Here is a 22,380-nt window from a genome sequence, read left to right as displayed (position 1 = left end):
GACGTACGATTCTGGGGCCGCTCGCGTCGCTCGATCGAGCTGAGCCCTGAATTTTCTGTTGTGTGGTGGGGCAAGCAGGAGGGAAGCGAGCGACGTCTCACGCACCCTTGGTCGAGCTCGCACACATCACGAGGCAAATTCTTGCCGAGGTTGAGAGCAGTTCGAAGAATTGAAATGGGCGATCGATGAAATTTCTTCGCTTCGCTGTCTAAATTTTTGGGTAGTGGTGGAAAAAATGGAAGCTTGGGGAGGAAGGAAGAAAGGAAGGAGGGGGAAAAAGGCAGGTGTGTGTCTGCCCGTTTAGCCCAGGAAGCCGCCCACCCAGGTCCATTCGTCCGTCCGTCCATTCGTTTGAAACGTTCAGTTTTGAGTGAGGTATCGAGAGGAAGGTGAAAGGGCTTGTTGGTGGGGTCGGTGTGAGAAGAGGAAGGAAAAGAGGGAGCGTCCATCGACACGATCCGCCCGTGATATATTAAAAACGAAAGGAGAAGACTGCGAGCCCTACCAAGCGCCACCGCGTTCCATCCAAGAAAGCGGTGCACCGGGCAAGCAGTGTCGTCAAAAGACCGCGAACAACCAACAACCATCTACGCCATATCCTCCGGCCTGCCCTTCTCGACCGTCACGCTCTCGCCATTGAAGCTGCCCTCGCTGCCGGCCGTGTGGCGGTGGCCGCCCATGGCGGGGTCGTACTCGGGCGTGCCGGGCACCTCGCCGGCCAGCTGCTCGAGCGTCTTGCGCTTCGTCTCGGGGATCAGCAGCGACGTGAAGATGCCGCAGAACATGAAGAGGGCGTAGATCTCCATAACGTGGTTGAGCCAAGGGGAGTCGCCCGACTTGGTGGCACCGCGCGTGCGCAGGGGACCGATGAGGACTTGCGCGATGATGGCGCCAACCTTGCCTGCGGCGGCCGAGATGCCGTGGGACGAACTGCGGTACCGCGTGGGGAAGCACTCGCCGGGCACGATGAAGGTGGTCGAGTTGGGGCCTGGTGATTGAGTTAGTAAGTCGTTTTGATCTCGTTTGTCAAGGGAGGACTGTACCAAAGTTGAAGAAGAACTGGGACAAGACGTAAAGACCGAGCAGAGCGCCGCCGCTAAGCTTGTGGTACGCAAAGCCGATGATGCAGAAGAGAATGGTAAGGAGGACAAATCCCATCAATTGGATGGGCTTGCGGCCAACGGTGTCGACAGTTGCAACCGTCACCCAGTATCCAGGAATGGCGCCGGCGCAGATGAGGATCAGGTTGCCAACGGCGTTGTTGTAGAAGGTCTCGTACATGGTGTGGCCCTTGGAGTAACCAATCTGCTTCAGGATGACCGAGTTGTTGAGACCAAGACCGTAAAAGGCAACATCGAGGAAGAACCACGAGCCTGCGGTACCGAGGAGGACTTTGCCGTACTTCCACTGGCTGTAGTGCGCGAAGAAGTCGGCCCAGCTGGCCTTGGGAACTTCGAGCTGAGGAGCCTGCTCTTGCATGGCCTGGATGCGGGTGATCTCGTCAGGGACACCCTCGTGCTGACCAGACTTGTAGGCCTTGACATCAGAGCCAGCCTGGACAACATCACGAGCGACATCAAAGGTGTAGCGCGGGGTTTCCGGGATGGTCAGGCGGTAGTAGAGGGCAATGCAGCCAGGCACCGCGCCAAAGCCGATGATGACACGCCACATCTTGTCAGTTGCAATACCGCAGACTCCTGAGCAGGTGGAGGGACCCGCGGCCGTCGACAGAGACTCCTTGAAGCCGGCAGTGACAATCAGAGCCATAATTGCTGCGCCAAACTGACCGAAACCCTGCATGGCAAAGACGGAGCCCATCATGGCACCTCTCCATTTCGTGGTAGCGAACCTGATATTGTCAGCTCGCGCTCTACACGTGTGCGTGCAAGACTTACTCGGAAGTAATGATGGACGAAAGGGGGTAGTCACCACCGATACCAATGCCCATCAGCACACGCCAGAAGACGAGCAGACCGACAATGGACATGGAGTGAGAGTTTGAAGAAAGAGCCTGGGCGAGAGTTGCGAAGATGATCATGATGAGCTCAAGACCGTACATCTTCTTGCGGCCGACCAAATCTGCGAGAATACCGAAGCCAACCTGACCGACGACGGTGCCGGCGCTAGTCGAGACCTTGATTGCCGTGTCGGCGGGTTCGGGGATGCTGCCCTTGCTGGAGCCATGGCGGCTCTGCCAGTAGACTACACCCAGCATGGGCGTGACCAGGTTGATGGCGAAGAGATCATAGGCATCGGTGAAGAAACCAATACCGGCGACGACAATTGCGCGGACATGGTACCAGCCAAATGGAGCCTTGTCGATTTCGGCCAGGGCAAGACGTCTGCGCTCGTTGGGGTCGGCAATGTGTGCTACAAAAGTTAGTGCGCAGGTCCGGTTTGTATGATGTTTGAATTGAATGGCTGACCATAGTCGTTGTGGAAGTTGTGGAAAGCAGAGTTACCACCAGCGGTCTTGTGAACAGCTGGAGCGGCCATGGTGTCTGCGGGAGCCGGCCGGGCGGATGGTACGACGATGGAACTGAGTGACACGACAAGGACGCGACGGAAGGTGTTGAGGTGCGAGGGTGATATAAGTAGGGACTAAACCATCGGAGGAAAGGGCTCAAGGATTTTGATTCGGCGGAGCAGCTGCTGAAAAGGACTCTGGGGGCCGGCGTCGAGGGTCAACCATAACGGCACAAAAGGTTCGCAGCACCAATAGAGAAGTCTGACAGGTGCACGAGCAGGGTATAATGACTAGGACCATCATCGCAGCTGGACCTGCCAAGCAGAAGACGCACTGGGCCAAGTCCTGGGCGGCCGGCGACGCGTTTGGCTGTCCAAGTCCATCCTGGGCCAATCATGGAACCCACGTGTTGGTGTTGAGCCAATCACGACGCTTGGACCGCCTCACCACCACGACCGCGACTGCAACCTCTCAGTTCCCTTCGTCTCTCTCTCCCTCGACACACACGAACGCCATCATTCTACCCGACCCTCCAACCACCAATCTCTCGTCGTCCGCTTCCATCCTCTGCCGCGCCATACTGCAAGCCACCATGGCTATGGCCCCAAGCTCTTCCAAGTCCGCCTCTTGACTTTCAAGCAACCGAAGCAATGCCGCCCGCCAGACAAGATCACAACGCCAATTGCCAAGCTGTCTTCGGCCTTCTCCGCCCTCTTGGCTGAACAAACCGAAAAAGTCTGCCTTATCCATGCTACTCGACCTCGACGCGGCCTCCCCCACGTGGACCATGTCTTGCAGAATCGTGTGTCGCCGCTTCCGCCTTCTGGAATTTCCAGAGCCATAGTCATGCCTTGCCTTGCATTGCAGTGCCGTCCGAGAGCCCTGGGAAGGATCGACAGCGGCTCTTACTCCTGTCAACTGCAAGCGTCTTGTCCGAATCCATAATGATATCAATTCCGACGTCAACACGGCCCCTAACGAGGCGGCAATCGAGACTTCGGTCGCCCTCGACTCCGGCCGTATCAGCCCATCAGGCTACTGGGGCGTTGTGCCCGCCACGGCAAAACATCTCGACTCTCAACAGACGCCTGACGTTGCATCGTACGCTTGCGCAAGGAGTTGATTGTGTGCCCCGATGTCTTGAAGCGCCGTCAGCCTTGACCACCAAGTCTGAGTGGCTTTTCTGCCCTACCAATCAAGCGCATGAGCCTCTTCGTAAAAGCGTTAGCGTTGACCTTGCGCTTAAAATGTGTCGCATTCTCTGATGTGATTGGTACGTGGTCATGTTGAGCAAATATATTGCCTTTCGAATCTGCAATATAGACAGCTACGCGTCTGCCAAACTCCATCTCTATTCCATCGACACTTTACCTTTCGTTTACACCGTCGTCCTCACTGGCTACCAGACAACAGCCTTGCAGACAACGAAAAATTTTCCCAGGAAACTTTCAAGACACCCTCAGCCCTGTCGAGCCGACCCTTCCTCCAAAGTTATGGTTCTCGCGAACCACCGATCCCGAGAGTCTGTCTGCATTCGTTGGAAACAGAGAAGCAAAGTCGCATTCTGAAATCCCGTTGCTTCCCCTGTCCCTGCAACGACATCCCAGACGTGCAAATCAGCCGCGCACCACCAAATGAGGCCGGTACCATCCTGGGGCTGCGAAGCGCAGATGCCAAACAACCGCCCGAGTACGCAAAATGCAACCACGACTTTCAGCTGGACTTCGCGACCGTGGCTGAAGCGAGCCTAAAGCCCTGCATAGACTGCTGTATTCGGAACAGACCGAACTCTATCTAGTCGTCTTGACTCGGTAAGGTTTTAGGGAGAACATTCGCCCGGTCTTTCCGCTTTTGGGCGGCTCGGTTCTGCCGCGCGCGTGCTGGCGGTTTGCCGACTGCCGACTCGAATTTGCGATTCACTTACTTTACCATGCAAGCCCTCGAACTGTCTTTTCGCAGTCCAGACAACACTTGGTCTGCTGCATCATCGATATCGTCCAACTTCGCCAGTCTATCCAGCACCACTTTGTCTTCAGCATGACACGCTACCGGCATTGCCGACGACAAGACAAGAACCACGGTGTCTCCGCGGGAAACCTTCGTTCAGCGCCGCCAGCCAATCGCATCGCCGCAGCTCCGGGCTGCCTGACTACAGAACTACCCGGCCGTACTCTGTCGAAACTCCCGCACCAATCAAGCTGTCGGAGTTGACGTCTTCCTCGCCTCACTACTACAACCCAAGACGGGAAGAAGGTCGCGTGCGCTGCTACATTGGCGAGGTCAATCGAGTCTGGACCGCGACAAGTCGTGCGGGACGTCCGGTTGGACTAAGCCCCGGGGTTTGCTTGAATCGCTAGACAACTTGGACTATCGGGTGAGTGGAATCGAACAACGAATACTGACTGGCGGCGTCTGTTGGGGGCTTTGGTTCGACATGACCAAGGAAATTGATTTCCCCAGTGGCCGCACCTGGACTTCTGGAGATATGCCGACTCAACCCAGACTTCAACTTGTCATTGGTATCTTTCCATCAAGAGTTTCGGATTCGCGAACCAGCCATACCAGGTCTCGAGGAAGATGTGTTGATGCGACTGTCCAAGGTAAGGTTGATTACTGGGCAATTGACCAACGACACTATACGGCCCGCGGAGTCCAATAGACGATTGCATGTTGTAGTCCTTCAAGATAGTAGCCTCCCTTGGGGGACGCGCAAAGTTTGTTCCATTTCATCCCCTTTCTGCCTTATCCTCCTTCTCCTGTGCGCTTCACCGAACCTCTCATCAACACTCCTTGTTCATTATTCCCCAAACGACTTGCACTCGACATCCTAAATACATCTTCCAACTTCTGGACATTCACCTGACCGTGGGAGAATCCTTTCCACGCGACTTCTCGCAAGTCTGTCCAAACCGGTCAACTTCCTATGACGTATTCCGATCATCCCGCTTCCTCTTGATGTCGCTTCTTCGCTTGTACTGAATTCCAAGATCTTCGAGAGTAGACGAGGGGGACGATTTGAAGCGGTCGAGATCCTGGTGAGACGCGAAATCCAGTTTGTATTCCACGCAGCGTCCGCTTCAATGAGCAGTGCCGTTGGCTCTCTTGTCCAGCGCGCCTCGTCCGGGTCCCCTGCTTCTTTTGTTGTCCAGACGGGCTTTGGAGATTGCCTTCGACAGAGTCTGCGTTGACCTCTATCTTCCTTCCGCATTGTCAAGAATCATCAGTTCGAACATCGCAGGAGCAGCAGATTCAGATCTTTCGATGCGATGGCCCCTTCAAATATCGTTCTTGACAACCGCTGGACAGCTGGAGGCTGATTGTGGCTATACTGCGGGGCTGTGCTAGGTGGCGGCTGTCAGCACGCACAAAAGTGGGTTGCTCCCATCTTGACTGGGCAGTCTTCCTCTGCTTACAGGCGCACTCGGCAGAGATCTGCAGTCTATGATGCTGGTCCAAGTTTTGATGTTCGAGTTCAAGTTGCGATTGTTTCCATTCTCCCCCAAATTTTCGACAGAAAAGGCATGATGAATCGCTGTTTGAGATCAGATATTTGGCCATATCTATACAGAGCACAAAGCTCCAGGAGCTTGCTTTTCATCCTAAGAGAATAGGCTGCGATTCGGCCTAGGCGAGACATCCTGCGTCGTTACGTGGGCTTCAAGGCTCAGCCTCACTCTGTGCCACAAGCGGGGATTCAAGGTTCGATTGACTGCCCGCCGTCGACGCAGGTGGATTTCTCAAGTCTCATTACTATATCCCCCAGCCTATATATACCTGGTCACGTGCGAAGATTCTTATTCGGGTTCTCACGTGAACCTCCCATCGCTTCATCCTTTGCTTCAAGCCAAGAGCTATCTTTGTGTATCCTGCTCGAAGCTCCGACATTTGTTCGTGAACTTTGGGAACGTTTACTCTGAGGGCTTTGACCGTTGTGGAGAAATCTTCAGATTTAAAATGAACAGTAAGTTAGGCTGACAGGAACCTTCTCAGTCCCCTGCTTACGTAATCAGGCACATCCATCGATCAATACTCTGTCCCCAGCGGCTCGGGTCTATCAAGCGAAGCGATCATTGGAATCATGGGTCTGGTTTTATGGCGGTTTTCGTCCCGCTGATTGGCTTCCTTCTCCGACAATCCCTTTCCAAGAAGCTTGCAAAGGAACCGATGCAGTGGAACCTTGCTCGAGAGCCCCAACTAGGTTAGTTGGACGTTGCTCCACGATTTCCTGATTTGGCACTCACGAGTCCTGCTACTGCTAGAGCTTGGACTTGCATTCCCACCCACATCAGCGGCTGCACACGGACTTGGCTTCGTAACCTGCACGCAGTACACATTTTTCACGTCCGTCGCTTTCGGCGACAACTTTCATCGCGTCAAACTTTGGGAAAATCGGTGACGGAAGAAGGTCGCGAGCGCTACTGCATTGGTGAGGTCAATCGAGTTTGGACCACGACGGGACGCGAGGGTCATCCGGTTGAACTGGGCGCTAGGATTGTGATGAATTGGAGAACTGCTTCGGTCCTGGATGAGGGCATGCAAGCAGCGGAGACTGCTGGCAGCAATTGTTGGCTGTTCAGCCGGATGCGCCTGTTGGTTCGATGTTGACCACGGTCCGCGGTGGTCGATGCAGCTACTACAATTAAAATGTCTTGGAGAAGTTGCTGGTGAGTAGACACAATGGATCTCTAAAGAACTTACTGGATTGCGCCAGAGTCCGAGAGAAATACATGGCACTGCGTTGTCACTCTCATCAAGTCATTGAGTCTTTTCCGTCAGCTGCTCAATGATCTTACTTTTTCTTCCCCATCATCTCTTCCTTTCTCTCCGTCAACAGTCGTACTCGAAAAGATTTTCTCTCCATCAATTCTTATTGAGTCTCGCTGCTCCTGTGTGGACTCAGCCCAAAGAGGCCTGCCGATCCGCTTCTCCTTCAATGGACTGGTTCTATCGATGAGCTTGTGCTTGACTTGAGTATCTTCAACAGGAAACGAGAACGTCTTTTCTTGGTTGAATGTTCCGCCTCAGCTGCATGATGGTAGAACTGCTCGAGGACCTGCTCTAGGGCGGGAAAGTCCATTGGTCAGTCGGCGGGACGAGTTGGGTAGGTGAGTAAGCAATCAGTTGTGGACGTAACGGTGCGCGGCTCTGCTGGCGCGGATGCTTACTGTGACAACCAAGCTCCAGTGACAACCATCGCGACTACCTCGCCACAACGTGGCTTGCCGGCACCGCTTTGTCTCATTATTTTCCCTTCCAAGCAATTCACACGTCACAAAAGCACCATGTCGCAGCGACATGCTCATCCAGTCAAGAGCAGCTGCGCATTATATGCAAGACGCATTTTTGTCCCGCGCATGGTGGGCTTTTGCAGGTTCTGAGCTCGAGAGAACAACGCGTTGTTCTCTGAGGCTCGAAACGTATTCCTCCCCACAGCCACCTGAGCACAAGCAAAAAAGGTGAAAAAGGGAGGGCGTCGATAGGTCCCGCAGTGGCACATGGACGCAAGCGAAAAAAGATGTGGCTTAATGGGCCCTGTCTGCTGCGTCGACGATGTCAGCCTCCGCCACTGTGACACGGGAGACCTATCGTTACCATGTGCTTGTTAACAAAAGACCGCCTGGAGCTAGGCACATCACCAACCGGCCCTGCCGGCCTTCGTGAACGTCCCCTCGGCTCATGCATGGCTCATGGAAGGTATGGGGAGATGGGGTTTCTTGAGCCAATTAAATCACCGACCCTGTAAGCCCGCGCCGTTGCATCACTGACGCTCGTCTTTGATCCGTGAGAAAAACGTGTCTCCTGTGCCCTTGTTCATCGCCGACCCTGTCCGTCCTTGCATCCTCACAAGAACGCTCACATTTGGTTCGTCAGAAAAATGGGTCTCCTTGATCGAGGTCCATCATCGGCCATGTGCCATGTCAGCCAGCAGCCTGGGCGCCTTCGCCAAACAGTTCCCTGTGTCGATTATGCAGCCTTTTTTGCAGCGAAGGGCCCACAAGTTTCAGACCTCATGTGCCGTATTGGGCGATTCTTTGCTGGCAACCTTCTCTGGAAAATCCCCTTATTATACCTCCTCTTCTACCGCAGCTTTTGGCTCAACTCTGATTGCAACAAACTGTTTATTACTTCCTTGCCCGATCTCATCTTTGAGCATTGAGAAGGTATTTCGTCGGTCTCTCTGCTCATCTCGCTGTCAAAATCTTTCCTGGAACTTTGAAAGTACCTTTGTCTCAGGATCCAATTATGAATGGTGAGTTGGACGGAAGGTGCGACCGTACAACCGCTGGCCCAGCGTCTTACCTAATGAAAGGTACATCCGCTATCCAGGCCCCCGCTGCGGGGAAGTCGGCGTTATCAAGCGAGGCAATCATTGGCATTATCGGCCTGGTGCTTGCGGCGTTCGTTCCGCTCATTGGCTTCCTTTTCCGCAGAGTCCTGTTCAAAACGCTTTCAAAAAACCCGACACGCTGCAGCTTTTCTACAGATCCCCAGCTAGGTCAGTCCAATGTCGCGATTCAATTTACCGAATTGGGACTCATGAGATATCTAACCAGAGCTTGGACTCGCATTGCCCACATCAACATATGGGAATAACCGAAGCTTCATCACATGCACGCGTTACTCCTTTTCGACGTCCACTGCTTTTAGTACCAGCTTCGATCGCGTCAACCTTTGGAAAAACGAGTCTGTGCATCTGAGAGTCTCATAGACAAGCAAATGGAACGGTTTCCTCAAATGGTCTCACGTTTCGTAAAGCTGTCTGTCTACGCGGGGTTCATGGGTTCATCATTGGTCGCATTTCATCGCATCAGCTCGGCGTCCTCAAGATCAGTTTCCAGGAGTTCAATCGATTTGTTCAACAACGGCATGGCCCCCTTTTTTGAGTGTTTCCTCGACCAGCCCGCCTCGGTCCCCTGCCAAATCAATTGTTGCATGACCAGATGCGAAGTTCGATCTGCTGTCGGCTTCGGAGGTTCTGTTCTTGTACAGACTCTATATCCCATCGAGCTTGTCTGCTTGTTTTCCAACGAAATGTTGGCGGCGACGAGGAGTTTCGATGGCCTGTTCGGAGATCTGACCTCCAAATTCTTGTTCAGCGCGCCGTGTCCGGGTTTCTCGCTGTCCGTCTCATCCGGCTCAGTCCATCAGCAGATGGATAGGAGAGGCTTTGGGGATGGCGTTCGGAAGAGACTTCGAAGACCGCTGTCTTCCCTTTGCGTCGTTGAGATTTCCAATTCGGACATTGCAGGTCCAGGTCCACATCCAGATCTCCAAGTGCGGCGACCACTTCAAATATCATGTTCAACGCCTTAATGAATAACGATGGGCTGGCCATCGCTGCATTGCGGGGCTGTGCTACGTGGCGGCTGTCAGCACACACGAGTGGGTCCTTTAACACTTCATTGGATGGCTTGCCTCTGCTTACAGGCACAATCAGTAGAGCCCCGCGATATGCAAGTACACTGTCCGAGTCCAAGTGTTCAAATCCAAGCTTGTCTTTGTTTTTACGCACCGTTTTCTTGCGGGGACGAAGCTCATGAAGGGCTGCAATTCAAGCAGCATGAGATTTCAATCATCTCAAGCAAAATGGTTGATAACATCGGAAGCATTATCTCCTCCCTCACAAAACCAAGCCTTGATTCGACTTCGCCACAGCACCCTGCGTCACTGCATGGCTAAAGGCAACCAAGTCGACACTTGGACTATAACCTCCATCGTCTGCCCGCCCTTTAGCTTTTCCAATATTCAGTTTCATCACAACTATCCTACGTTTGCCCGTGTACAGCCGCCGCGCCGACCTGGCCTGACGCAACCAACTGTTGCACCCTAGGTCTCCTGAAATTCTCGAGCGCCCGCCCGCCCTTAGCGTCGGCAAATCTCCTTGCTCACTCATACATCCACAATTTCAACGTGCATTCAAATCACGTTTTTTTGACATTCAGTCGAGTTCAAACTTGAGCCGTGGAAATATTTTTCTGGGCAAAAGTCGATTCACCTTGCTGGAGCTCAAATATTTTAATACTATTCGGAAAGAAATCTGGCATAAGACCGCCGTGATTGTGAGATCTCTCATTGAACATGAATGGTAAGCTTCTAAAGACCATCGCCAAATCCAGTGCTTACGTAACCACAGCCACATCTAATCAACCCTCTGTTGCAAGCGAGCCAGCCTTATCGACCGAAGCAGTCATTGGGATCGTTGAATTGATTGTTGCGGTCTTTGTTCCGCTCATTGGGTTCCCACTTCGACGACTTTTGTCCAAAAAGCTTGCGCAACAACCCATGCAACGCTCTCAAGAGCCTCAACTCGGTTAGTCAGGTGTCCCCCTGAATTTCCTAATTTGGAACTTATGCATTTTATCGCTAGAACTTGGACTTGCATTCCCTACATCAACAACTACCCACGGCCTCGTCTTCGCGACCTGCACAAAGTACACTTTTTTCTCGTCCGCCACTTTTAGCGACTCTCCTGGCCGAGTCCGCATCTAGAGAGTCTATTCGCCTGAGAGTCTAGAAGACGAGCACAACGGACAGCACTTCCGACTGGTCGCGCGCTTGAAGCCATTTCATTGTATGCGGGTTTTGAATTTCACGAGTCTATCTGGTTGCATTTTTGCATCAGCCCGGCGTTCTCAAGACCAGTCTCCAGAAGTCCATTCGGCCTGTGCCATGGTGGCACAGAGCCCCAACCCCATTTCATCGCTGTCATCGCCTGATTGGGCTAGTGTTCCTTTGATCTCACTGGACGGACGGGCCGCGCTCGGGCGGCACCAAACACGTGGGAGTCCAGGCGTTCATCAGCATGTACTACCACTGCGTCATTGCGCAATTCTTGCAAGGTTGGTTGCGGTAGACACTCAATTACTCGAGAAGAGGAAGTGGACGACAGCAAAAAGCAGGCCTGCGCAGGAATTGCGCGAGCGAACCGTCCCATATGGTCTTTCAATAAATATCTGAATGAAAATAACCGCTTTCCAATCAGCCCGAGCAATGCTACATGGAGCGCGTCCTTTCAAAATGGTCTCCCAGAAGTACCAATAACACCTCTCCTGATTCGGAGTAGTTGCATATGATTTCAAGAGCAACAAGAGAGGAGCAGTACTCGGGAGCCTGATCAGGGGCATACTTTGGCTTTGTCGAGAGGAATCTCACGGGAATGTCTAACCTGTCAGCTTCGCCTGTTTCCAGTGGCTGGATCTCGCCCTGTGGCTGCTCAAACGCGCTTACCTTGTGATGTGTTGCGGAGTTGAGGACGAATGTCTAACCTATCAGCTTCCGCTATTTCCAGTGGCTGTCCATCGCCGTGTCGCTCCAATAACCCTGCTTACCTTAAGGACGAATAGCGTCTCTGCAGCTCACCAGTTGCACAAGGCCGTGCTTCAGATTTTGCCTCGAACCTGCAAGACATCGGGGAGGCTGTGACGACCAAAGCTCAATATTAGTTCCAGCCATCCGTCACTCCCAGCCCCAGTCTGGTGTCCACCAGTCCTCCCATTCTCTCGCATGATCCACTGTTGTGTTCAATCAGGCTCTTGAATCATTCAAATTTTTTGTTTCACTCAAGAAAGCTTTGATTGACCCACTTTGGTCTTGGGAAGTCTGCCTTTTATCCTACAGCCAATTTGAAGGTGGTTAGTGACGACACGTCTGTTGAATCATGAACGGTAAGTTGGACAGAGACATCGCCAAATTTCTGCTTACGTAAGCAAAGACACTTCCTCCAATCAGCCTCCTGCCACGGGGCAGTCAGCCTTGTCAAGCGAGGCCATCATTTCTCTCGTTGGGGTCATCTTGGCTGTCGTTGTGCCACTATGCGGGTTCTTCTTTCGGCATAGTCTGCTCCGGATTTTCAGGAAGTGCACCAATCAGATTCCTGTCCACACGCCGGATCCCGGTAAGTCGGCACATAAATGATTCCCAAGGCCACTTATTGAGAGACGATACTGATGTGTACCAGAGTCAGCGCCAATTCTCCAAAATCTGCATCTACACACTCAGGATGGACAGCGCCGTACACCCTTTTCAACTCGGTTCGATGTCTCCTTTACTTTCAACATGGACGGCACGACGATGACTGAGATACGACGCGAATGACAATCAGAGCTGCAGACCGACAAAACATAAAGCGAAGATTCTCTCGATTCTCCACAAGTCAATGGACTTGCTGGCCAACATGTCCCGTTAGACTCGTTGGAATTGGTCTTCATTCCAGAATCCAAGCATTTCCGGGGATCAAAGACAGCATGAAGGAGTTTGCGATATTGGCAGCGGAGTTCTTGCTGGAAAATTCCAAAGGCTTTATTCTTTCTTCCTTGGTTGTCATTGTGGGTTCTCATTGGAAATTTTAGCTTCGCTGTACATACATACCGTAAGCGCGCTTCTTTCATGATGCTTGATTGACCTTCTCGGAAGTGGAGCAAAATTCTTTATTGGCGAAGACGAAGACGTAAAACCTCTTGAAGTCCAACTTGGAGGCTTCGATGTACAATCCTAAGCAAATTAAATTTCTCCCTCGGCGAAGCGGCACCTCTCATTGTCCTAATCATCATCCGGACCTGAGGTTACAGGAATTTCCCACGAGGCAATGTGTCGGTCTTTGGAGTATGGTCTAGAACATCTCAGCGGATGACATCAAACCGCGGTCGGAGGTGGCGTGGTCGCTCTTACCCAGAGGTGGCGTGCAGCTGTGTTGCTCGCCAATAAGAGATTCTACTTTTCCATGTCACAGCAGCAGCAGGAGATAGGGCCACCCACACCCCATGCCAATGCCATGCCGCGCTTTGCCCATTTGTCGCATTTCCCAACGGGCGGGACCTTTGCCACGACAATCCACTCTAGGGACGTGGCTCGATGCACGACGTGCTCAGAACCGCTTGTGGGGCCCCCGGGCTACGCGCATTCTTTTTTTTTTTTTTTTTTGCCCTTCGACATCATCTTGCAGTATCCGCTTCTCTGGGTCGTCTCTCGATGCACTGCGCACCCTCCCAAATCTTCAGCGCTTCTGCCAGGGCCGAAAGCTGTCATTGAACGCGCCCCTAGCAAGGCTTTGGCGAGAGAACCTCCGATGTCATTGACCCTTGATTCGCTACACCCAACACCAGACGCGAATACTCAGAGACGCGGCTTGAATAAATGCAAGGTTCATGGTAACCGCTATGCTTGTAACAACGATGCAGTTGCGCGGGCGATTCGCGATGTCTTCCAATACCAATGTATTGCTTTGTACGAAAAGCACATTCGGCAGACGAGAGAGCCAAGTGGCATGCACGCTGCTCTCAGTCCAAATCAGGGTTTGGCTAGACTGAAGCTGAATGTGAGAACAGGCAGGCCGGTGTGGGCGCAAGCCGCGCGGTGCGGCCGGGAGTTTGTGATTGAGGCACGGCCAGATGGACTGTCCTGCGAAATACTCAGTTGCTCGTGTCGCTCCAGCGAGACATCTGTACCACTGTGTTTGCAACCTTTTGCCGGGACCCTCGCTGGCTTTGTTTTTTTTTTTTTTTTTTTTGTGCTGGCCAGTTCGTCTGCTCTTCTGCAGTCTGCAACTTTCAAAGTCACCGTATGCGGTGCCCCGCTGACGGAAGAGATGGGCGGGCAGGACCAGGGTTGCGGATCGTATTCCCTGAAGATGCATGCAGGACGCAGACGCGAGGCGGAGGGCGCAGGCACACCGGGGGGGTTTTTTTCTCTCTCTCTTTTTCCCTCCTACTAATGGTGTGCAGCAGAATCGGGGCTGCCACTTTCGTAGGCGACGTACGATCATGGCCACCTTATATCTCTCCCTCGAATTCACCTTCTTTCCACTGAGATCAATATCAGCTCTCCTACCTGAGACCTCAGCCTCGCCTTTTTACTTCCCTCCGACTTTCTTCTAGCACCACGTCGATAAGCTTCGTGTCGTCTTGGGACCCTCTTTTGCCCTTCGCCTTTCAAAGCTTTTAAAGACACAAGATAGGCAAAACCATTCACTTGTCAACTTTTCTGATCTGCAATCATGAACTGTAAGTTAACCACGACTGACTTAGCGAAGATCTTGACTTACAGTATATATAGCCACTTTATTTACTCCCCCTTTTGCCTCCGGTGGAGGTTCCGGCTTATCAAAGGAGGCCATCATCTCGGCTGTCGGTGTCGTCATTTCGGTCCTGCTTTTCATCTGCGGATACCTTCTCAAGTGGTTCTCATCTTGCAAGTCCTCGAAGCAGTTGAATTCCAGGCCAAGTGCCGACTCAAGCTCTGAAGGCGGAGACTTAGGCGAGTGCTACCTTAGTATACCCTTTTTGCAGCTTTCATTCTGACTTCAAAAAGAAATGGGCCATAGAGCCACAACGCCAGCAAACACAAATTATATCGACTTTGACGAGCAAGAAATCATGAGCGTTGCTCACAACAGTGACCTCAGTGACCCACACCGCTCAGACAATCTGCGGAAGCTTGATGAGCAGAGGTCTTCATCTGGCGTAGAACATGCCAACCTCCGCCACAGCCATTCGAGAACTTCCATCGACGCTCTTTCGGGAAGTCGTGATGGACGACAGACTCCCTCCAACAGCGGCCATGGAAATACCATCGACACAATCACTTCAATTGAAGTCGACAGTCGAGTTCTCGCCGATCCGAGCCGTCCACCAGCGAATTCTGACATTTACAATGTCAATGAAAGACACCATGACCAAGCGAACGACGCATATCGCGCCGACTTTGGCGATTCAAACGAGGCGTTGATCTCATTCCAGCCAACACTAATCGAGGCAACTGCGACGGAACGACACCTTTGACGGTTATCGATTGCGGAAGTCTCAGGACGAAAAAATTCATGCAATAATTTTGGAGTGGACTGTCGACCATAATAACCGCTTTCTTATCCAAATGATCATGAAGCTTGAATTGAAACTCCTGAAGTCGCGTTGGACGCTCGGAGTTTCTGAGTCAGTCAGTCCCATGTACACTAGCAAGTTCCCTCAAGTCTTGTTGAGCGCTCGAGGTTTCTCAGTCAGGGCGATATCCATGTGTGCTAGAAAAAGGAGATGGTGTCTTTGGGAGATGGCGGGGGAACTATATAGAAATGGATTTGCAAAGCAGTTTTGTTCGGCCTTACCTCCAATGAACCTGTTACTTACCTTGCTGCAATTTCTGGTGCAGTCAGGGCTGTTTGAAGAAAAATGATACTTCTGCGGGCTACATCCTTGTGCAGAACGAACGGCTCGGCCCGCTGCGTCGCGCTTGCAGTGTCTAAAACCGTGGTTTGATCCGTGGTTTACCTTTCAAAAAAGATTGACCGCGACAAGTCGCTTCAATTTTGACACTTTACATGCGGAGCTGGGAAGGTGCTGAAGTCGGAAGCATGTTGAGAAGGCGCTGCGACCGCTGCATGCGAAGCGCTTTCGTTGGTTGGATAGATGCGGGAGCCAGCATCCGCGCATTGTTTGTTGCTTGAAGACATCGGCGGCCGCAGCAGCGTCGAGATTTAGGAACGGAGAATGCCTGCGATTTCGGAGATTGCTTGAGTTTTTGCAGTTGCAACAAGGCTGCTGACATCATGCCCGAGCGCGACAGCCAAAGCTCGTTTCTGCCTCCAAAGCGAGCCCGCGCTTTGTCGTCCAGCGTGGCTTTTGCTGTCCAGCGTGGCTTTTGCTGTCGAGCGTGGCTTTGCTTGTTCATGCCCTTTCCGGTTCAACAATCCGACCTATGATTCCATCAATTCCTTTGACGGCCAATTGCGCGTCTAACCAATCACTCCAATCGCCTGCACTCTGCACCTGCACCTCAAAAGTGCGTGACGGAAAATCCGTCGCCGAGGCTGAACGTCAAGTGGGGGGTGATGCGCCCCCCTCGCGCCTCCGCCAAGGAGGCTGTTGGCTCCCTGGTAGAAGGATATCCGTTCTTGTGTGACTTCGGCTTACTGGTAGCTGCGGTTCTATCTGCGGTGCTTGCCGCGCTTGCTCGCGTGTCACTCATCATGTCACGACAGGGATCAACCAGCCGCGGATCGCCCTACACTACCAACGTGGCTACCTACAAGGATCCGTAACTTCTCGCTTAAGCATCTACAAGAGGAATGGTTCTGCGTCTTTACGACCTACTGGGATCTGACCAATGTTCCAGCCAACCAAATGCAAAGACAACTATACCATGTCCTCTTCTCTCAACATCCTGTCTCCTCGAACGGGGCATGACCGTCGGACATCTCCCTTCTCCCTCCAAGTTCAAAAGCTGCCTTTGCCCGCTTCTGATATCTACGCAAAACACTCGCGGCTTTTACTCTTTTGCTCTGTCCCATTTCCGTGAACATTCACTTCATATCTCAGTGCTTTTCAAGTTCCACTACAGAAGTCTCCGAAACAATTATCTCGCCTAACGCCACTCTTCTATCAAGTCGTCTCTTCATTTGGCCCTGAATCATGAACTGCAAGTCGACCATCGCCGTTCGTCATAATGATATGAACTGACTGTATACACAGCCACTTCATTCAAATTCAAACCCGCTTTTGCATCGGATGGAAGTTCCGGCTGGTCGAAAGAATCCATCATCGCGATTGTCGGGGTCTTTGCTGCATTCGTGGTCCCAACATGCGGATTCTTGTTGAAACGACTGCTTTCTCGTGTGTCTGCCGAGCAGTCTATCACAACAGCAAGTTCCAGCGCCCAAGGCCAAGACTTAGGTCAGTGTTCTCTTCCTGACGGATGCCCCAATTTCAAGCCTTTTACTTACTTGAACAGAACTCGGATACCCAACGTCAAACACAAACGGCACCAGCCTCAACGAATCACGGGACCTAGCCACTTGTCATCTCAACGTGGGAACGATAACCCCAGCGACACGTGGTTCCGAGAATGGCAGCGACTCTAGAGCCACGTCCACCATCAATCTCTCTAGTCGCAACGGAGAAGAGATGGCGTTCAGCACAGATGAATCCAACGGATCCAGGAGAGGTACTTCAGTCCGTTACGGTCCTCGTGGCTTCGATCAAAGAGAAATTTCGTCCCATACAACCAGGAGAATCGTCACTGAACTGTCAATTCCAACCAGTCCCGCCTGTCACAATATCAACGATCAATAGAAGAATTCAGAAACATGCACACACAGAGGGTGCCATCCTGTCTGAACGTCATCAGAGGTAGAAAAACTCTTGCTACTAGAAGAGAGTGGAAGCAGAGATCCGCCTGAGCTTAGACTCGTTTTTGTTCGGGGTAATGCACGAATGATGGGATTTGGCCCTACCCTTGAGCTATGATTGGGCGGACGGAGTGTGTGGTCGGATTCGGATGGCTGCTGACAATGCTTGCAGGGATGGCAGAACGGCAAGTACCTCCAAGATTCTGACCATCTTCAGGCATTTCAACATAGATTATTTCGACCCACAAATGTTGTCCGAACTAATCCAAAGAGGTTTGAGCCTAAGTGAACCTAAGAAATTGCGCTTGCTAAGTCATTGTCCTTTTTTTTCCGACGGCGTCGTAGAACAGAGCTTGCCCAAGTGTGAGGTGCCGTTTCAGTACTTTGAAGTACTTGATGTGGAATAAGCGTGAGTGTATGGATAAGTTCGACGTAATCCTACGCAACTGCTGTACGACATCAAAGCGGCTTTCATGCGCAACCAATCAAGTAGAACCGGGATCCGTGATGCTGCAGCGAATTCCCTGCGCCTCCTCGCCAAGCTCCCAGCGTCTCCCCAAGTCTTTTCAGTTGCCTTCTACCTGCACAAAAGACCGACATTTGGCAACACACCCAAACTCTACCTTTATCTGTTTTTCTGATACTCAAGTTCCAAGCACACTTTGTCTTAGCGAATGCTTCTGGTTTTCAACGTTTTCGGTGCTTTTATCCACTACTGGAGATCGACAATCAGTCTATTACAAGCAACATGAACTATATGTTTGTCTTCACTTCGACATAAATTCACACGCTGACTCTTCGCAGCCACTTTCATCCCACCATTCGCTGCTCCAGGGAACCAGAACTTGTCAACTGAATCCATCATCGCCATCGTTAGCGCAGTCCTCACCGTCGCTGTTCCACTCTGCGGTTTTGTTTTCAAAAGGGTTCTTTCCACCAGGGGGAGCAATGCGGAAGACCTCGAACAAGGCAAGTGCGACGTCCCACCCAAGACGTTTCTTTTCACTTACGTCGAAAGAACTGGGAACACCGACCCCAACAATCAGATTCGTTGGACGGCGCCGTAGCACGACTTTTTGATGCCTGGTCGAGTCTCGCCAGCACATCAACAACGACGTCTTGCCCTTTGCATCAAACGATTCGACGACAACAACACCTCCACGCTTCAGATTGGCATAGCATCTACCACTTGCACCCAGAGATCTGATGGTGATGTCTCTCTGTAACACTAGCACAGGACATTTTCGAATCGCAACATACAATGGATAGAGTAGACTAATCGACGAGATTCTCTCGACTAAGACGCATCCACATCAATCAAGCATTTGCACCTCATGTCCCTTCATGCCACTGCTTAGAGATGTCCCAATCCCTTCTCTCCTCCCCCGCTGACCCCTATCTACGTCCGCAACTCCCGGTCCCGGACCTTCACTTCAAGATTTTCTTCTCGGAAATAAAACGACAGTGTGATGAGGTAGGACTCTCGCACTGTCTCGGGGGGTGCTTTTTCATGCCGCGGATCCCTTCCTGAATCTCTCCTAGCCACAGATCACCCCTCACCCCTGACAGTCCCAGTCCTTCCCCTTTCCGATCCACCAATCCAAAACATCAACTTTCAAAAAGCTGATATTCCACCCCAACTCAAAACCCCATCACTTCGCACACAATCAAGCTACACACATCAAAGCGACACATGCGCAGCAAGAACGACTGTTCATTTGTCAGTTGTACGTTTGCAGAGTGCATTTCCCATTTCACTTGATCGAATCAATCAACCCCTTTCCATGTCATGCGATCCCAATTGATCCCAGTTGAACCCAATTCCAATCCCAACCGAACCTAACCCCAGTCCAATCCAATCCGATCCAATCCGTAAGGTTTCGGCCGTGAGTCATCACGTATACATGTGCGTAAGAAGGTCCCCATGGCCATGGCCATGGCCATCCCGTCCCAGTCTATCAAGTGTCGACACGAAAAGAAAGAAAGAAAAGCCAGATCAGAGACTAGACATTAACGCCGCTTCCACCATCCATCCCCTCACCCCCTCACCACTCTCCATCCTTCCAACCGCATCCCCCCGCCCCGCCCCCTGATTCCCTCACCTTGCAGTTCCACCACCCCCACCACCCCCCTTCCCCCTGACGTCAGAGCAGCGCCATGTTCGAGCAATGCCAGCCCAACACGTCCTCCGGCTCCTTGGCGCCCTCGCCCCGCACGCTGCGCACCATGGCGCGGTACTCGTCGGCGCTGGGCAGTCTTTTCCTCTCCTCGCCCTTCATCCGGTACTTGATCGTCGCAAACACCTCGATGGCGCCCGCGCGCTCAATCTCCATCTGCGCGCGCTCGCGCTCGCGGTACACGGTTTTGAGCGCCGCGAAGCCGTCCTCGGCGCGGATGCCGGCGTTCGTGTTTTTCGAGTCTGTCGACGCGTTTGCGCCGGGACGACGTCGCCGCGCGGCGTTGAGGCGGCGGGCGTATGCGCTGGGTTGCGTGGGGTCGAATTTGGTGTCCGGGCGGTGGACCCAATAGTAGCGCCACCAGAAGCTCGCACCGGCACGGAGGACGAACCAGTTGGCCCAGGAATTGTCGGAGAAGACGTCGCGGCGGTCCGGTTTGCCCCAGTCGAGGACGCCGGCGGAGGAGGCGCCGTATGCGTCGTCGAAGTAGCGGTGGTGCGCAAAGGCGGGCCGGAGGATGGCCCACATGGCGTCGAAGGCGGCGGCGTCTGAGGGGGAGAGGCGCTTCTGGATGAAGTGGCACTGCAGCGTCGTGGTGAGGTCTTGGCGGCGTTGGATGAGGGCGCGCTTTTTGCGCTCGGCGCTTTCCTGCGGCCGTCGCCAGGAGCTGAGCGCGCGCGTTGTTTTGCGATATGCGCGGAAGACGCGGTTGTGTTTGATGGAGAAGCGGGGTCGGGGGACGGGGGTGCGCGAGACGAGGGCGCTGCAAGGGGGCGTTAGTCGCGAGCGGTGCGGAGTAAGGGGTTGGTGGATTGGAACCAGGGGGTGGGTTGGCGCCAACCCAAAGGGTCTCTTGGTTGCCCGAAACGGGCAGTCGGGCCTCCGGATTAGGAAAGATAAAGACACGTGAGAACTTACGCAGGGAGTTTCGACTCGATCTTGGAGTCGGGCGTCTCTTCAACGTACTGCGCGATCAGGCTTAATGCTTCGAGGATGCGGAAGCCGCGTGCTACGTGGTCGCGGATCTCATCGCCAATCTCGTCCTCGGCGGGTATGCCGTCGAGCATGGGCAGGGGCGCGCCGCAGTAGCGATGGCGGTCGACGATGATGGTCGCCAGGAACTGCGGTATCAGCCCCGTCAGCCATTTCAGGTTGTAGGGAGGTTCTGTCGAGGCGGTCAGAGATGGTGGGCAAAAAAGGCAAGGGGAGTGGCTTACTTTGCGGGTCGGCGTCTTGAGGAGGGCGCAGGATCAACTTGCAGCCGGGAAAGGTGGAGCGGGCGACGGCCTGGACGATGGTGGACTCGTAGGTGGTGATGAGGGTGCGAAAGGCGCGGCAAGTCAAGCGCAGAGCCAGGAGGCTGTCAATGTCGCAACACTCGAATATCAAGACCAGGATCTCGTCGGGGAGGCGGAGGAGCTCTTGGCGGCGGGAGAGGGACAGCGACCAGCGGTTTGTCCAGCCGGGCCGACCCATGGCTTCTGGCACAGGGATGATGTGTCGTGGGGTGTGAGGGGAGAAGGAGAAGAGTGAGAGAGAACAGAAAGACTGCTGGAGAAGCGGCGAGTCTTCACGATTCATCCAAGTGGTCAGTCAGCGGGCGTACCAAGACCTCGGCCGCTACCGATACGCCCGGGCTTGCGCCATTATCACAACCCAAGTTGCGGGGCAGCAATGCACTCCACGCGACTCCATGTCCATGACCAACGGATCATCCTGGACCGACGGCCAGACTGTCTCTGTTCCTGAAGATCAAAAAAGAGAATCCTTCTTGGAATATTTCACGAGTCGTGAGAATTTGAACTCGTCACAAAAAATCAGCCTGAACTGCTGGCCCCAGCGCCCTTTGTCCCTCACCGCGGTTTGCCGTGTCGTCATGCCAGCGCCATCATCCCGGCGGCCCAGCACAGCACACACACGGTACATAGACGGCTCCCTCCCGTCATCGGTTCCCAGTTCTTGCTCAGCTCGTCGTCGCCTGCCACCCATCAACATCATCGTCATCATCTATTTCGAGTCTCCCTCGAGCAACTGCCAAGCTCGCCCGTCTCACGTCTTCTCCACTCGCGCGGCTGTGTTCTCTCCTGCCCCTCCGCTCGTTTGCACCGCCACAAGACAGCCTCGACCATGCGCGCCCCTCCCGCCGCCTGCCCCCTCCCTCTTTTGCCCTCTGCTGCTGCACCACCACGTCGTTGGAGTTGGGCGCTTCCGTCAAACCAGCAGCCCTAGCGGCGCATGACCTCACTGCGTCAATTCTGCCCTCTGCAACGAGCAATATCGCTCAGTCATGTAGACCACGAAATTCCCTCATCGAGTCCAATCGAGTCCAATGTGCGATTCGTTTTTTTTTTTTTTTTTCCTTTTTCGTTTCGAGCCTCCTTTTTCCGTTTCATCCGATTCGAGAAACCGCCCAAGCTTCGTGGCGGCTACGCTGGGCTGGGTACGTACCACGGCGCCAACCCACGTGGCCGACGAGCCATGTACCGCGTACCTCGCTCGCTTCACAGGTCCCGTCGCTAGAGGCGGCCATGAAGTGGCTTTTTGGCGCCGTGCGACGGGGTTGTAGATCGAGGCGTTGCCGTGTCTCATTCTGTCTGGGCGAGCCAAGGTTGATTGTTGTA

General features: G+C 53.2%; 6 protein-coding genes across 6 annotated transcripts; 4 read left to right on the top strand and 2 right to left on the bottom strand.

Moving 5' to 3' along the window:
* Positions 1–215: 215 nt before the first annotated feature.
* Positions 216–2,716, bottom strand: BKA78DRAFT_70905 (major facilitator superfamily domain-containing protein). Its single transcript, XM_066893621.1, has 4 exons — positions 2,427–2,716; positions 1,896–2,370; positions 1,044–1,849; positions 216–988 (listed from the first exon to the last, which is right to left on the bottom strand). The coding sequence occupies exons 1-4, from the start codon at positions 2,494–2,496 to the stop codon at positions 588–590; spliced, it is 1,752 nt and encodes a 583-aa protein (XP_066747427.1). The 5' UTR covers positions 2,497–2,716; the 3' UTR covers positions 216–587.
* A 6,237-nt stretch (positions 2,717–8,953) lies between these two features.
* BKA78DRAFT_70863 (uncharacterized protein) lies at positions 8,954–9,823 on the top strand. The gene has a single exon (XM_066893620.1). The coding sequence runs from the start codon at positions 9,185–9,187 to the stop codon at positions 9,779–9,781; it is 597 nt and encodes a 198-aa protein (XP_066747426.1). The 5' UTR covers positions 8,954–9,184; the 3' UTR covers positions 9,782–9,823.
* Positions 9,824–10,546: 723 nt separating this feature from the next.
* On the top strand, positions 10,547–10,957 carry BKA78DRAFT_292248 (uncharacterized protein; the record flags this gene model as incomplete). Its single annotated transcript, XM_066886024.1, has 3 exons — positions 10,547–10,553; positions 10,602–10,778; positions 10,836–10,957. The coding sequence occupies 3 exons, from the start codon at positions 10,547–10,549 to the stop codon at positions 10,955–10,957; spliced, it is 306 nt and encodes a 101-aa protein (XP_066747425.1).
* A 3,216-nt stretch (positions 10,958–14,173) lies between these two features.
* On the top strand, positions 14,174–15,599 carry BKA78DRAFT_304928 (uncharacterized protein). Its single transcript, XM_066887664.1, has 3 exons — positions 14,174–14,466; positions 14,519–14,719; positions 14,774–15,599. The coding sequence occupies exons 1-3, from the start codon at positions 14,460–14,462 to the stop codon at positions 15,241–15,243; spliced, it is 678 nt and encodes a 225-aa protein (XP_066747424.1). The 5' UTR covers positions 14,174–14,459; the 3' UTR covers positions 15,244–15,599.
* A 4,098-nt stretch (positions 15,600–19,697) lies between these two features.
* BKA78DRAFT_376872 (uncharacterized protein) lies at positions 19,698–21,297 on the bottom strand. The gene is made up of 3 exons (XM_066892847.1): positions 20,977–21,297; positions 20,678–20,924; positions 19,698–20,522 (listed from the first exon to the last, which is right to left on the bottom strand). Exons 1-3 carry the CDS (start codon positions 21,233–21,235, stop codon positions 19,727–19,729), a joined length of 1,302 nt encoding a protein of 433 aa, XP_066747423.1. The 5' UTR covers positions 21,236–21,297; the 3' UTR covers positions 19,698–19,726.
* A 1-nt stretch (position 21,298) lies between these two features.
* Positions 21,299–22,066, top strand: BKA78DRAFT_304921 (uncharacterized protein). Its single transcript, XM_066887663.1, has one exon. The coding sequence runs from the start codon at positions 21,453–21,455 to the stop codon at positions 21,996–21,998; it is 546 nt and encodes a 181-aa protein (XP_066747422.1). The 5' UTR covers positions 21,299–21,452; the 3' UTR covers positions 21,999–22,066.
* The last annotated feature ends 314 nt before the right edge of the window (positions 22,067–22,380 follow it).

The sequence above is a fragment of the Phyllosticta capitalensis genome, assembly GCF_038381095.1.
Source record: "Phyllosticta capitalensis strain CBS 128856 chromosome Unknown BKA78scaffold_2, whole genome shotgun sequence".
NCBI lineage: Eukaryota > Fungi > Ascomycota > Dothideomycetes > Botryosphaeriales > Phyllostictaceae > Phyllosticta > Phyllosticta capitalensis.
The sequence above is the reverse complement of the archived record's forward strand: the minus strand, read 5'-3'. Positions and strand labels throughout refer to the sequence as shown.